General features: G+C 39.7%; 1 protein-coding gene across 1 annotated transcript in view; it reads right to left on the bottom strand.

The window, feature by feature from the left end:
• The window catches only part of SLC39A8 (solute carrier family 39 member 8), an 86,227-nt gene that overhangs the window by 38,100 nt on the left and 31,542 nt on the right, over positions 1 to 16,585 (bottom strand). The window contains exons 4-6 of the mRNA XM_075543987.1: positions 8,047 to 8,216; positions 5,293 to 5,415; positions 4,535 to 4,702 (exon numbers count right to left, since the gene is read on the bottom strand). Of these exons, the coding sequence (XP_075400102.1) occupies positions 4,535 to 4,702; positions 5,293 to 5,415; positions 8,047 to 8,216 (461 nt within the window). The remainder of the gene's footprint in view (positions 1 to 4,534; positions 4,703 to 5,292; positions 5,416 to 8,046; positions 8,217 to 16,585) is intronic.

The raw sequence follows: 16,585 nt of genomic DNA, 5'->3' as shown, positions 1-16,585 counted from the left end.
TCAAATACCTCCACCGGTGAAGGTAAACAGTAGGCCTACATTTTTGTGAAGAAACAAAGCCATTGCAACTCGAGAGAACAAGTCAAATTCAGGATCCCTGTTCCCAAGCACCCTTGCTGGTGATGACTAGGTGTTTACTCTTGGGAGGAATCAAACCTGAGCGACCCACTATTGAGAGCCACCGCGGTCAAGGGCAATACTGAAGATAAGTGGCCAGGTAGTTCTCCCTTCTCATATACAGGAAGGTATTAAAGAAAACAACCACAGGGGGCGGGGGGAGGGGAGGAGAATTAACCCCACTAAAAGCTTCCCAATAATTTTTTGAAATTCAATTTTTGTAAAAACTAATAATTACTTTCCAATTTCTCTGAAAAATATGGTATATTTTGTTTATGTTTTGGAAAAGCAGAAATGTCTTTTTGTCCCCAATGCCTAGAACATTGTAAAATTAACTACTGTATGACAACTTACTGAATAAATGAAGTATATTTCAAATCTGTTAGATTACCATCGGGACCCAAGCACTTCAAAATGTTATCTTTATATTTGTGGATTTATCACTTTGTATCTGTCACTAACCAAGTAATTCTCCCCAAATTAATGCAACTTAATTCCACTTCAGTATACCTCAATATTAAAGGGTAAAATTAACAAGTCAATCTCTCTTACTAGGAAAATAAGCATATCACTTTATTTTTATTAGATAATGTTTCTAAATGGAATTCTTAAATGCAAACACGGAGATTTCATTTAGAAAAAAAGAGACAGGTCTTACACCACTGGAAAAAAAATTAGCTAGATGGTCCCTCTAGTGGTCATGAAGAACTAACACAGGTCCCAAACTCAAGAGAGAGAGAGAGAGAGAGAGAGAGAAAACTTTATATGTTTAAGGATTCAAGACCATCTTTCTAAAGCTGTGGGCTTGGGGGCAAGGTGCAAAGGGCAGCAGATAGAGACCTCCAAGCTTCATAATACTGAGTAAGTACTGAATGATCCGCATGTCAACACAGAAACAGTGAGAAAAGAACAAGGGGGTGCGGTAAGTCTTACCTAGAGGCAATAACTGGAGAAAGGCATCCGGGTGGCGTAGGAGGTTAGGAATTGGGTACAAACCATTAGGCTCAGCCGTTCAAACCCACTAGCTACTACATGATAGAAAGATGAGCCTTCTCACTCTCATATAAAGGTTTACAGGAAACACACCTGGGCAGATCTACTCAGCCCTGCAGGGTTGCTATGAGTCCGAATCCACTAGGTGGCAGTGAGTTTACATGAATGACCTTTTCTCACCACTCAATTCCTTGCTGGCCCTTTGAGAAACCTTTGCTGAACAACCAATCAAAAAAACAAAACAAAAACCTCTATGTCATTCTCACCTTGTTTTATTTTCATGGACGTATTTACTGCTACCTGGTAGCTTCGTGTCTCACTTTTTTCTATTGTCTGTCTCTGCTAGATATACCAAAAGATCCATAGTGTTTGCTTCTGAATTCTCTTTGCCAAGGATCAAGTCAGCATACAGCAGGTACTCAATAAATATTGACATTGGGCACCTATCTGGAGAGACCAATCCCTGAAGAGGGAAATTGCGCTTGGTAAAACGGAGGGTCAGTGAAGGAGAGGAAAACCCTCCACGTGATGATGACATTGTGACTGCAACGGTGCATTGAAGCTTCACAGCGATTGGGAGGATGGCGCAGGGTGGGGCAGTGTTTCATTCAGCTGTGCATACAGTTGCTATGAGCCGTTGCCAGCTTGAGGACACCACCAAGAGCAATAAGTCTGTATTGAATGCAATAATAAAAGCCTACACTCCAGCGCGACTGCAGGAAGTGGAGTAAGAATGGATTCTAGATTGACACACATTCATCTTTTGTCATGATATAGACTGTACACATGTCTTCTCGCCATAGCAAATCTAGAATCTGAAGAGTGATTCATTAATGTTTAAATCTGCAACACAATTGATTAGCACTCCTTGAATCACTAGTCCCCAAATTAAACCACAATTTTCCCATTATCTATTATTTAACTAAATTTTGCATAAGGCGATGAAAATCTTGTTATACAATTTAAGGACAATTTTTAATTTATATCTAACTATGTCCTTGCATTAAGTTATAGCATCAGAAAACAATGGCTTTTGACCAAGATTTCTTCAACATTGACCAAATATTTATCATGTCAGTGCCATTATATGTCTCTAATAAAGCAATGCCATGAAGAATACAATTCAGCAAAGTATGGAAGGGCACAGATGACCTTGGTGAAATCTAAGCTTCACTACTTAGAAATGATGTGTCCTTAGGTTGATAATTGAAGCTGTCCAACCCACAATCTTCTAATTAGAACTGTAATACTCCCTAATGAATTATGCAGATCAAAAGAAGCAATTTATCTCAAGTCTTTAATACATGATGATTATTTTTAAAACATAGCTAAAATTATTTATTTGAACATTTCTACATTTTTGCACACTATTGACTGAAAGCATCATTTAGTATATTCTAAAAAAAAGAAATTCCTTAATCAATTGTGAAGAATTATATGACCACTTAAATTTTCTTTCCAGAAAGAAACCCAAGTCACAATCATTAATTATAATAACATCTTTTCCGCTTTTCCCCTAAAAGCTAGCTTTCCTTTGGAATTTACATACTTTTTCTCTTTTATAATGTTTACCTCTATAATGTATAATTCTGCCATTTACCAGAACAGTGTCCAGTAGCCTTGTAGAAGCCATTTGACATTTAAAGTTTCTTTTTTTTCCCATCTGTTAAATGGGTATTGTTGTAAACACTAAAGCCACTCATCCCAGTATCGCTTTTTAAGTAACCACGCCTCTGCTCCATCTGTAAGGAGCCTGGTGCTTCGGGGCCACGTGTTTGCCTGTGAACTGCAGATGGAGGATGAGGTTTTCTGCTCAGGCAAAGATGTACAAGCTCAGAACCCGCAAAGCAGCCATTCTACCCAGTCCTGGGGGACCGCTAGGAGTCAGAATCAACTCTATGGCAGTGGGAAGGAGAATCCTTTGAGAGTCATAAAAGGGACCCAATCTTCTAAACATTTATGAATTATCTTTGGTCTGGAAAAAAACATTTCAAAGGAATTTCTGGTTTAGTACTGAGTGAGTCTGTTCATTTTTTTCCAGGGACAGAACATGTACAACATAAATCTCAGGAGTTGCTGTTAGTACTGATTCTGCTGATGGCATGAGTGGTCCAGAGGGGGAGAAAGAGGGAAGAGAAGTTCTTGAGAGAAGAGAAGACCCAGTCTCAATAGCGGTATTGATTGTGTGGTCTTGCTCTTTCAGTCTGCTGTTCCCATCAGACACTCGCGATCCTTCTAATAAGGCCATGTTTGATAAATAATTTGATTTCCACCACAGCACCAAACTAGTTCTAATATGAAGAAAACAATTCCTACTTTAAGTAGTTGTTATTAAAATATGAAGTAAAATCATTAAATGACTAGCATATTAAACTCAAAAAATGAAACCCATTACCCTCAAGTTAATTCTGATTCATAAGGACCCCAGAGAATAGAATAAGCGTTCTGAGGCTGTAATCTTCATGGAAGCAGACTGGGACAAATGTCTTCTGTGGAATTGCAGCCGACAGTTGGAAATCACCAAACTTTTGGTTAGCACCCAAGTGTTTTAACTAGTGAGTCACCAGGTCTCCTCCAGGCATATTAACTGATAGATTGCATTTGCTGTGGGAAAATGTATCTATTAAAATCATTTTGGAGATGGGAATACAATTTCTAAATCTGTTAATGGGCACAGTTCGGGTGGCCTGAAAAATCTCCTTTCTCTTTGAAGTTTCAAAATCACCTAAAGGGCTTCTTTGGTTGTGAATGTCGAAAGACTTGCAATAGATGAGAAATGTTATGAGTTAATTCTGCTATATAGCACTGCATAATTTTGAGATATTCTTCAATAGTTAAACATCCTGAGAAAGTAGTGAAGCTCCAGGCCCAGAGAGACACAATTTCTTGCTTAAAGTACACATACAGGAGGGAAAGCAGGAAATTATGCCCATTTTGTGCCATTTACCATATTTACTGAAGTATAATAGAACCTGAATATCAACCAAGGCACCTAATTTTACCACACAAAAAAAAACACACTAAAAATGTGCTGAAAACCGCGACTTATGCACAAGTAGATATGGGGTACCCCAAATATCCAAGAATAAATCTGATGTATGTACGTATACATACATGTATTTAATGTGAAAAATATTGCTTTGGCTGCATTTGTAGGATTTTATACGGTACAGAAAGCCTGGTGTGGTCATGGGTTAAGTGTTTGGCTACTAACCAGAAGGTGAGCACTTCAAACCGACTGGACCGTCCGCGGGAGAAATAAGGGGCTGTGTGTTCCTGTCCACAATTCGAGCTCCAAAAATCCAAAGGAGCTATTCTAGTCTTGCCTACGAAGTCGCTACGAGTCAGAAATGTACTCGCTGGCAGTGGGGTTTCCACAGTGGAGAACATGTAGTATAGTTTAACAAAAGTGACACCAGCATACCTGTAGAGATACTATATTGACAGTATCGAAATGGATGTGTCCATTAGGCTCTGTGACAGCAGGATTTGCATAGCATGTCACACCGTTGATGGCAGGTAATGCTTTGGGTTGATGATTTTTTTCTTGAGAAGGACCAAAGTCGTCATTTGCAAAGTGAGTATGATCGTTCTACATGGGAGGGAGAAAGCAGGGGTTATAGAAGTAAAAAATAACATATGATTAGCAGAGATAAGACAATATAATTTACTCCTTTTTATTTGGGAGAGGAAAGTGTTATGCTTATTCGATATATGCCACCTTTTTATACTTATGAAATTTCTCTTCTTTTGAGTATATTGTCACTTAATAGCATCTGTTGATTCCTCTTTCTTATTAGGTTAATTATATGAAAGAATAAAGATTATGCATATCTATCATTTGATACTAAATACTTGTCGAAATCTATACTGTAGTCAAATAATTTTCTTATACTTGTCAGTTCAAGGAGGATTCAAAAAGTTCATGGAAAAATGTCACTTTTTAATGTGGAATACTTTTATTATGAGTTAGGAAGGTTTACAAAGCTTATACAGTTTTTGCATTCCATTGTTCCACAAAGTTCTTGAAGCTCCCTCATATATTGAGTCATTTCTTCCTCCTCCAACTCACAAATCTAATAACTGTACCATTCACATAGCCTAGACTAAAATCTGGGCCTCTATGTGCCCACACAAAGTCACTCTTGTTTGTAAAATTTCAAACAAAGTAAGTCTACTTACTTGGCCATATGTCTTCAGTAACATCTTAAGCATTCTCTCAACAAAGAAAAATATGTAAAACCCACCAAACACAGCAGCTGCTTTTTCAACATAGTTGTCAACTTTGGGATTGAATCCAAATGCCTACGGAAAGAAACAATGGTAATTCGGGTAAAACCAGACGACTTAACTTGATTACTGGAAAATCATACCATATGTTCTCGGTGTCCATTTTTACCAAAGCCCTCACCCCATCTTCATATCCTAGTAATATTAAGTTTACTTGCCAGAATCACAAAACAACAACTCTGAACTTTGAAGACTGTAAGGAAGAGCCAGGGGCCCTACAGAGAAAGTCTCATGAAACTAAGCCACAAAAGGACGTCCTAACCAAGTGCACAGGGTTAGGAAAGGAGAAGGCATGAGACAGGCAACATGGGACAGAAGGAGAATAAGTGGTGGCAGCTATCGTGAGGGTATTGCAATGATGAGTTGAAGCAAAATGTGTAGGAAAGATTGTCAAATTGTTGATCTGTTCTGTACACCTTCCCCTAATTCACCGTGAAAATGTAAGTAAAGGCTCTTCTAGTGTCCTAGGGATGGCACCGGGAGGGATGTTGCAGGAAAAAACAAACTTGCAACAGCAAATGAACACCACTCATTCCCATCTTCAGAAGATGGGATTCGATCTAGGTAATGAAGAGAAATAAGGTGGAAATGACTCACTTTCTCTAAAAGTAATGTACTGGCCTGTCATTTCCTGGATCAGTATTTTTACATAAATATGACACGCCATTGGGATAGCTGTTTGCCCAAGACGGGTCCTCTTATATCTAGTTGATCCTGGTACGTCCTAAAGAGATCAAGGACGGCACTCGAGAATAAAAAAAGGAGACTGGACTGATCTCACACACACAAACACACACATACACACACACACACTCACTATAAAAAGGAACTAATCCATTTTTATAAGGGCAAATGGGCTAGAGATGGAGTTTGGGGTTATAAAGAGATGAGATGTTTCTCGTGGACAAGGAAAAAGACCTAATATAACTAAGACTAATATCCACTATCGCACCCACTCTAAGGCTCCCCTTAGGGCAGCATCCAGAGAAAGCATGCCTAGGTTCTTGTTCCATGTCTGCTTCTGGTCAGACCTCATGGCCAAATATCCATGCAGTGCAAAAACGGCATAAAATGTTTCTATCACATATATCAGAAAGCTTCAAAAAGTTGGTGGAAAAATCTCATCGTCTTTTCATTTTGTTTTTCCATGAACTTTTTGAAAGCCTCTTCTATTAAACATAAATTATGAAATAAAATGAAACAACACAAAGGAAAAACTTTTACCAAAGGAAGAGAAAGAATTCTGCATGGAAATTTGAGAATTATTATAGAGTGTGGATTTTTAGTATTTATGTAATTCTCTGTTCACATCTATGACTCCTTAATTATCATAAAAAGGCAAAAGCACATCCACAAATGCTTTTGAACAGAGTTCTTATTTTCCTGATAGACATTTGCAACAAAATAATCAACCTCAAAACAGTAGCAGTAGGCTTTCCAGTCTATGAACGGCATCCGTTTAAGTGGCCTACAAATCCCATATGAGAAAGATACACACACATATGTGATTGAATACATGAAATTATATTAAATGCAGTATATTCATGAGTACATGGTACAGACTACATGTTTTTATATCAGAAAGCACGTGTTATAGCCTCCATCTTGATTACTGGATAATTACACGATTATAAACAAGTCACCTAACCACCAGGACTTGAATTTCTCTTCTCTAAAAGTAAGGGCTTGACGTGAGCGAGTGTTCTTTGTGGTCCTTTCTGCATGACATAAGAAGGGCCCTGCCTAAGAAAGTGGAGGCCCACTCTAGCAGACAACTGTGGAGCCTGAACGACATTGTATTTGTAATTCTCTAAAACCTGTGAGATGAGGTAGGGCTCCCATTTTGACATTCTATTTCACTCCTGGCTCAGGGGATGTCTCCATGTGTGGGTGTCCGCATAGTCCCCTCGGAGGCTTCTCCTATCAATGTCTCATTCTCCTCAGCAGCATCTTTCCCGCTCTTTGTGCCTCACCCACTCGCCTTCCTCTGTTTCCACTCCTCCCTAAGAAGCCAACAGCTGAGAAGCCCACAGCTGAGATTTTGAATAAAACACACATGTGATTTGCTGATTAATTGAGGAGTGGACTGTAGTCAATGTCAGATCATTAACGTGTTTTATCAAAGCAAAAATAAAACTGAGTTACTGTTTATTTTTTGGACCTAAATTGATTGTTCCCCACCCACCCCCAACAAAGAAAAGAAAAGGTGTCTCAATCATTCTTTAATCGATTCCCCAGCCTTTTAGAGTGGCAGTCAATTCATGAGGCGATTCTTGTGGTATAGAATCAGTAAAATTGACATTGTGTTGTCTTCAGGAAATAGATAGTGAAAAACTGTGTGTAGAAAAATTAAATGTGCCAAATGCAAAGCAGAATAAAGTTTTAAGGCTCTCGGTGGCGACCCAGCGCTGTCTGAGCACGTACTGCGGCCGGCCTTCTAGAATGTTAAATTTGTCTCCAACACTGACATCTGCAGCAGCTTGGGACAAGCTCTTAAATGGGCGGTGATTCAGCATTCTCTTATTCAAAACACTATAAACCAGGTCATAAAATGCTATGAGAATTATGGAGGCTGAAAATGTACTCAAACGTTTAGACAGAAAAAGAGTTATGACTATTATTATTCACACAAAATAACACCCTTACCTCGGGAATAAGTTGGAAAATCGCATTTGAAAACAGGGTCCCGATAGCCAGCCCCACAAAGTAGGTCAAAACCTTAGGGAAATAAGGTTTCTTTATCAATGGCGTCAAGACCAATCCGAGGAGAGATGCCAAATTAATAATCGTCACTGACAGGAATCCATAGCCCCAAACTGTGCCGGGAAGAAAAATAGAATAGACATCAGTCAGCACTGATTACTCCTTACTGTACATTAATCCTTACTGTACATTACTCCTTACTATACATTACTCCTTACTGTACATTGAACTTGTACACAAATCCTCATTGCACATTAAACGTGACACAAAAGTCTTCCTCAAACAACAGTCTTCTCCAGGAAAATCATAAAGCAAAGGAAGAATATGAATATTGCATAGTAAAAGCATCACAAGAAATACCTGAGCTTTAATCAATCTTAATCATCATTGTGGAATCAGGACATGATAACTAAAAGAGATTTTGGAGAAAAATCTAGAATCTCGACCAGCCATCTTCAGCCACAGGTTCCAAACTATAGTCACCTACCTAGAGTCCTCTTAGCTCAAGGCCTGGTTTAAAGCTCTGTCTACCAGAGGAATATAGAGACAGGGCTAGTTTCTACCGCGTGGCATGATGTTTGGATGGTAGAGGTAAAGATGGGGAAGGATGAGTTATCTTCAAGTTGGCCAGAGCTGCTTACACGGAGCTTGTCATAAGCACTTCGCTGCAGGCACCAGCATCCAGCACTTCCTAGGGAGGGGCAGCCACTTAGCCCCCCGTTGAGACCTCAGCCCAAGGCAATGAACACGCCAGAAGTGAGCATGTGTGGGAAGGAAGAAGCAGTTCATACTGTGGGGCCCAAGCTAAGGGAGAGGGCAGCCTGGTGACAGCGGAACCTTTTACCTCTCTATTCCCCGAGCCTGGCCCTCAATAGCTACTCAATAGAGGTTGCTTTGAATGAAGTGAATGATTTCTGTCCTACGGTTGACAGCAGTGCTATGTGGGGCCGGTGGCCTTGGCGCTCCGTTTGCCCCTCACTATCAGGAACGCCTGCATTCAGTAGTTGCCATCGGTGGATACCAACTGATGTCAACACCATGTGTGTTAAAGTAGAATGTGCTTCAACGGGTTTTCAACGGCTGATTTTTCAGAAGTAGGTTGGCAGGTCTTTCTTCTGTGGAAACGAGAGGCAATCTTGAGCTTCGAGTCTTTTGGTTAACAGACAGGCACATTAATTATTTGCACCACTCAGGAACTCCCTCGGTATCATATAGAGGGGTTGATGTAAGGATGAGATGGACATGCAAATGGAACTGACTGTTGGACTCTTGGACATCTGCCTATAGCATGGTGCAGGCGGACATCCAATGTGGCCTCTGGGATTGTGCAATAACCATGTGGTTTTGCCTATGGCCCTGCACACTGGGCACAAAGTACAATATGGAAGATTAGAAATCTGACTCTGCATTCCCACGGCTTTCAAATGCCCTGGAAATGTTTTCAAAATTAAAGTCACTTAACAATACCACCTAATCATGGACTATCCAGTGATATCTAACACACAGTGAGTGTTTGCCAGGTATTCGGGCATATAATTAATGGGTATGGATTCATTTGATCCACACAAAAACCCTTAAGAGGTAGGAATGATTTTTCCCTCCTTCCTACACTTGAGGAAATCAGAGGCTATGGAGTGTAAATGGGGTCACAAAGACAGCTGGACTTTGAATCCGGGACTTCTGGCTCCAGTGCCCACGCTCTTCAGCAACATGATTTATGACTTCTGTGGAGTTGACCTGACCGCAAACACAGGCCCAAGACACTCAACAAAACTGTGGACACTTTATCCTGAATTGTACTTCATGAGTACCAAGTTGCTCTTATCTGAGTCTGCCTACAAATAAACATAGCAAGTTCTCATAAAACACAGGATGTGAACTAATCTATAGTTCCTGACAAGGAGTTTATGACTGAGGAGCTGCTGGGAAACCCAAGCACCAACCCAGAGTAGCATATGCTAAGAACCCAAGGAAAAGCACAGATAACTTTTACTATGAAATCCCCCAGTCATCACAACCCCAACCGAGTCTTTATCGTCGCCCGACACCTTCCTATCAGCTCCAAACTCCTGACCCTACCCTACAAAGTCATCCTGCAGTCCACCTCCCCTGTATTTATCAGGACCTGTTCACCAGAACAATGCTACCCAGCCTCTCAACCTTTCAACCCCTCCTCTTCCCCCATTGGGGATCCACATGTGGTTTCTTGTTTAATTCTTGTTGCAAGTGTATTGTTCATGAAGATTAAAACTAGCAAAAGGCATCAGTGATGAACACACCACACAATCGCTAAAGTTTAGATGCAAGAAAATGCAAATATGATGCTAGCTATATTTTCATAAGGAGTCCGGGTGGAGTCGTGGCTTAGGCCTTGGACTGTTAGCCACAAAGTAAGCCATTCAAAACCAACTGCACCTTTGCAGGAGACGTTCTTCTCCTGTTGATTGACAATCCTGTCCTATAGAGGCACGATCAATCAGCATTGACTTAGTGGTAGAGAATTGGGCGTGAGTGATATTTTCACAATTTTTTTATAAAATCACAAATGAGCTGAAAGAATTAAACTATTTTTAAAGAAAGATATATAGTGAATAGCTCTTGTACAATACTTCTTGATATGACTGAACTACTGAATGGTACGGTACCTGGATTATGTCCTAATAAAAGGGTTTTTTTCCTTTATTTGGATTTTTGTTGTGTTTTTTTAATAGTAAGTGCACCATGATATGAATTTAGTTCGTTTAGTTGCTATAAAGTGTAACAAACCAAAAACTAGCAGTCAGGAGCCCAGGGCTTTTCCCCCAAATCCAGTATCTTTCCTATAAGCAGTCTCTATCTCTCGGAAGCTTGCATTTATTTATATCTTTAGCTGTATTGAGGAATTGGAAAATATGATCTCAGAGGAAGTACCAAACTATATTATAATTATACATATTTTAATTAAATTGTATTTTGTGACCTCTTGTATTTTAAAAAAGGCTAGACAGCCTTGAGAACTTCATTTACTATCCATTTTTTTCAGACATCAATGTGAGTTACACATCTGAAAGGCAACTCCATAATCATAGACTCTAAAGTTCCTGTGACATAAGACTGCTCCCTCCTCCCACTGAAACATCAAGGTAAATGTTTTCCTGAAATCTGTACCATGATTCCTTTAGATTGTTTTGATTTTGATTTTCAGTTGCCATGAATGGACTCAAAAGTGACTCTATCAAATGAATACTTATACCAAAAACCCAGCGCTTTTAATTATTTTCAAAAATCATATCCTTACGGAGAAAAATAGGTTTACATGGGTTGAGAGCATGAAATAAAACTGTTAACACATTTGTCATAAGAGCACAAAAGTGTGTTTTTCCTACTCTATGCCAGGCTGTTTGAGGCACTTAAATATATTAACCTATTTGATAATCTCACTCCTTATGTAAGAAGGTTATACTATCATCCATCTTTTACACGGAGACATCTAAAACACAGTAAAAAAAGTCTTCGATCCCTACTATATATCTTAAGAGTCACTTTTGTCTTTATCAGGCCTCCTTGGTGATGTCACTGAGTGGAGACCACACTAGATGACACTGTGAGCGACCGCGAGGCATAGTATATAGAGGAATTTACAAAAGTTATGTGAACTGCTTTTAAAAAAATTTGGCATTTTATTAAAAATATCCCTGTATGGAATTATAATGTCAAGATGTGTTCATAAGCTCAGCTTACATTTACATATACCTGTAAGGCATGAGCGCCACACTAATTTACTTTCTGAGCCTTCTAAGGTGCTTTGGTCACAGCGGTCATTGTTACGCAACTACAATGATGCTTTGAATCGCCTGGTTTCATTTGCACAGTGCTACTGGCATATGCTATAATTTTTGTTGCTGTCGATGTTTTTATAGTTGCTGCTGTCAAATATTACCGACAGTGTTGTAGTGATTAGTATTTGTGAACTTATGTCAATATCTTTTTCATAATAAAACAATTATTAAGCAAAAAAAGAGAAATTGTAAAGTTACTAAATATTGTAATTCACTGTAGGAAAGTTTTTCAAACTGACTTTGCTATCATTCATATAATGCAAGAAATATTACATTTAATCTATTTTCCATTGCATCTATCACCTCTTATTTAAGAATTGGCATTAATAATAAACATTTCCAAGGATTTGCGGCGGCCTGTTAGTGGAGGAGCTTCAAGGAGGGATGAGAGACACCACAAGGTAGCCATGAGGCAACACCAAACCTTAGAATGCCGCAGGGTCTTCTGTCCAAATACTTGGTGTCTTACTGGTATTTTTTAAAAATCATTTTATTGGGGGCTCATACAATTCTTATCACAATCCATACATACATCCATTGTGTCAAGAACATATGTACATTTGTTGCCATTATCATTCTCAAAACATTTGCCTTCTACTTGAGCCCTTAATATCGGCTGCTCATTTCCCCCCTCCCTCCCATCTCCCCCCCACCTCATGAACCCTTCGTCAATCATAAATTATTATTATTTTGTCATACGTTACACTGTCCGATGTCTCCCCCCTCCTTCTTCTCTGCTGCCCATCCCCCAGGGAGGAGGCTATACCTAGATTATTGTAATCAGTTCCCCCTTTCTATCCCACATTCTCTCCACCCTCCAGGCATCGCCACTCTCACCACTGGTCCTGAAGGAGTCATCTGTCCTGGATTACCTGTGTTTCCAGTTGCTATCTGTACCTATGTACATCCTCTGGTCTAGTCAGATTTGTAAAGTAGAATTGGGATCATTATAGTGGGGGGCGGGGTAAGCATTTAAGAGCTAGAGAAAAGTTATATGTTTCGTCGTTGCTACCCTGCACCCTGATTGACTCATCTCCTCCCCACAACTCTTCAGTAAGGGGGTGTCCAGTTGCCTACCAATGGGCTTTGAGTCTCCACTCTGCGTTCACACTCATTTACAATGATATAGTTTTTTGATGCTTGATACCTGATCCCTTCAACAGTTCATGGTCACACAGGCTGGTGTGTTTCTTTCATGTGGGCTTTGTTGCTTCTGAACTAGATGGCCACTTGTTTATCTTCGAACTTTTAGGACCCCAGACGCTATATCTTTTGATAGCCGGCACCATCAGCTTTCTTCACCACATTTGCTTATGCACGCGTTTGTCTTCATTGATCGTATCAGGGAGGTGGGCACCCATTGATATGATTTTTAGTTCTTTGATGTCTGATAACTGGTCTCTTCTACACCTCGTGGTCAGACAGGCTGGTGTGCTTCTTCCATGTGGGCTTGATGCTTCTCAGCTAGATGGCCACTTGTTTACCTTCAAGCCTTTAAGACCCCAGATGCTATATCTTTTGATAGCTGGGCACCATTAGTTTTCTTCACCACATTTGCTTATGCACACGTTTGTCTTCATTGTATCGTATATGATCGTATCAGGAAGGTGGGCATCCTCTGATAAGATTTTTAGTTCTTTGATGTATTAAATTTAGAGTTGTTGACATTCCCGTTTTATGACTTTGCAGTGTTGACCCTAGAATTCTCTCCAACATTTCCTGCTTATCAGTTCTGTGTTTCCACTGCCCAAAGCCCACCTACTTCCACCTCTTAAGTCACATTTAGTTCCTGAGTAAATTGGACACATAGGGATAAAACCCAATTTGAGTGTCAATAATTAACCAGTACAGAGTCAAGCTGCTTTTTTCTTAAGCCCCATTTCCTGAACTCAGAATTATGTATATGTTAGATATATTTTATATAAAAGGCCCAGTGTGACAAGATGCCTTACGTGCACTACCAGAACCCAGTAATTTAATCATATTATGAACCTTTTGTTTGTTGTTGTTAGTTGCTGTGAGTCAACTTCCACTCATTGCAACCTTGTATATAAGAGACTGAAACATTCTCTGCCCAGTACTGTCTGGGTGTGTTTGAGGCTATTGTTACAATTAATATGTCAACGGTATGAGAGACATCATGTGTCTACCTATAAGAAAGGTACTACTGTAATAGCCAGGCTAGTGAAAAATCTCCTGCAGAAAGAGGACAAGTCACATGTCCTACATATCTAGGAAATGACCAGCTGTGTTTGGACACAGGTAGTTGATGTCAGAATCTATGTTTTCACTATCTTTGGTTATTAGCAAATGTTAATATACGTCACCAGTCGCTAAGTTGAGTTTTTAATATAAAACATATCATCGTTAAGTAGTTATAGAAATCTCAACATATTCTCATTTAATACACACACTGGAAAGTATTTTCTTAAACCACTAGCCTGGAAAGTAATTCCATTCACTAAAATGGATACTTACATGTATCATATTGTCCTTGGTGTTTTTCCTTCTCTGCACATATTAATAAGGAATATAAAGGAGAACACAAAATCTGAAATTGAAATCGCCTCCTTTGGTGAAAATGACCTTAACATTTATGTGGCTTGGTTTCTTAACTCATAGAAGTGTATGAAGTTAATACAAGGGGGGCCCAGAAAGCTCATGGAAGAATCCTTTTTGATTATCTTTCAATTCCATTTTTCAACAAACTTTTAAAGTCTCATATATGTAAAGTATTCGGAAGAGTGCCTGGTATATTAAAATGCATAATAAGCACTGACTGATATCATTGTTATTTTTGCTGATATATATGTATGTTTGTATATATTCATATATACACAAAGGAATCCAAAAGTGTGTACAGTGGCCACTTCCTTTCCTGGCCTCTCCCTTTGCTTCTTTATTTATATTCTCGTCAGAAACTTAACCCATAAATCCATTCAGTGGGATGACATCTATTCAGCCTCAATCTCTCATCTGAGCTCCAAATATGTACGTTACTACTCCCCACCTGACCCCACTGATGTATCTATGTCAATCACTGACTGCCTCAAAAATGCTACTCCTGGTCTTCCCTTTCTCCTTTCCAGCCGGCAAACCGCTCCCCTCCAATCTTCTCTATCTCAGCAACCATCTACCTGCTTTCTCTTGCTCAAACCTTGACACATCCCTTCTTCCCCCAATCCAATCCAGAGGCAACTTCAGCATTCCCTCCAAAAAATTACCCTGCGCCTAATCACATCTCCCCAATTCAGTCCCTCCCATCTTAATCCAACTCACTAACATTTCTAGCCTTAACCTTAGCAAAAATTTCTTGACCAATGTCTTTGCACCTTACCCCATGCCCTATTAAAATCTATTCTTCAAAGCATATATAGAGACATATATAAACAAATCAAAACCTAGAGTAGCTTCATACCATATTTAGAATAAAATCCAGTTAACCCTTCCTACACTCTAGAGCTCACCTCCCCACACCATCCTTCCTGCCCATTCTCTTCACACACAGGCCTTCTGGCTTTGCATACCCAGACCAAGCCCATTCCTAAACTTATGAGGACATATTTACTCCCCCCACCCCAAAGCACGAAATAAAACCTTTTTTTTTTTTTTACAAAATAGCATTATCACCATCAAAATATTCTCCATTGCACTTAATACATTTTTCAAATCTGCGATCACATTGTTGGAAACATTTTCAAGCTCATTGATTTGGATGGCTGACAGCACTTGCCTCTTGTTTTTTCCTCACCGCTTCTACGTCATTAAATCGCTGTCCCCATGTGCCACAAATCAGGCCTTTTGGGGTGTCACACACTGTTACGCAATCTTTTCAGAATCTTTAAGTAGAAAGCTTAACAGTCTGGCCTCGTGGAACAAACTCCAACATTTTTTACCGTTCTGGAACTTGATGAACATCCAGATTGAGGTTTGTCATCAATCAATATTTTGCCTTTTTTTGAAATGAGAAAACCACTTGTACCCTTGTGTTTTTCCCACAGCACTGTCTTGTAAGCTGTCTTCAACATCACAACAGTTTCTGGGGCGTTTTGCCCCAAGCAGGAAACAAATTTTCACCGAGCTACTCGCCCATCACACAAAAAGCGAGGTTCCAGCGAAACTGCTTTTACGAAAACGTTCACTGTGACCAGAGAGAACCTTCCCAGGTGAGGCCCAGGGTCGCTCTAACTCAGAGGGACTTGCTCACGCTCCCTCAAGGGGAAAATGCGTATCACATGCCACGAGAGCTCCGCACCTGCACCATGCCAGGATCTTATGGTTTTCTCTCAGCCAAGAATGTTCCTGCCATTCTCCTTTCCCTCAATCAGAATCCTGCTCAAATGCTGTCAGCAGAAAGGCGCTCTTTGACCTGTCTATAGCCATGCTAAGCCAGCACCTTCTAGCACACTGGAGCTCTATTAACATTTACTTGTTTGTTACAATGTTTATTGTCTCTCTTCTCTGCTACATTGTAAATCCTCAAAGCAGAAGGAATTTCTTCTTATTTCTTAATGAATACCGAATGCATAGGCAATTGATTGCCATGTAATTCAATGAAAATATGATACATAAAATATCCATGTGAGTTAAGTTAATTTCAGTACTCATCCATGCAAACATGCATAACTAGCAAACAGGCCCCTTAAGCAACAACTGGTTTATTT

This window comes from Tenrec ecaudatus, chromosome 3 (genome assembly GCF_050624435.1).
Source record: "Tenrec ecaudatus isolate mTenEca1 chromosome 3, mTenEca1.hap1, whole genome shotgun sequence".
Taxonomy (NCBI): Eukaryota; Metazoa; Chordata; class Mammalia; order Afrosoricida; family Tenrecidae; genus Tenrec; species Tenrec ecaudatus.
This window is presented reverse-complemented; position numbering and strand designations above follow the sequence as displayed.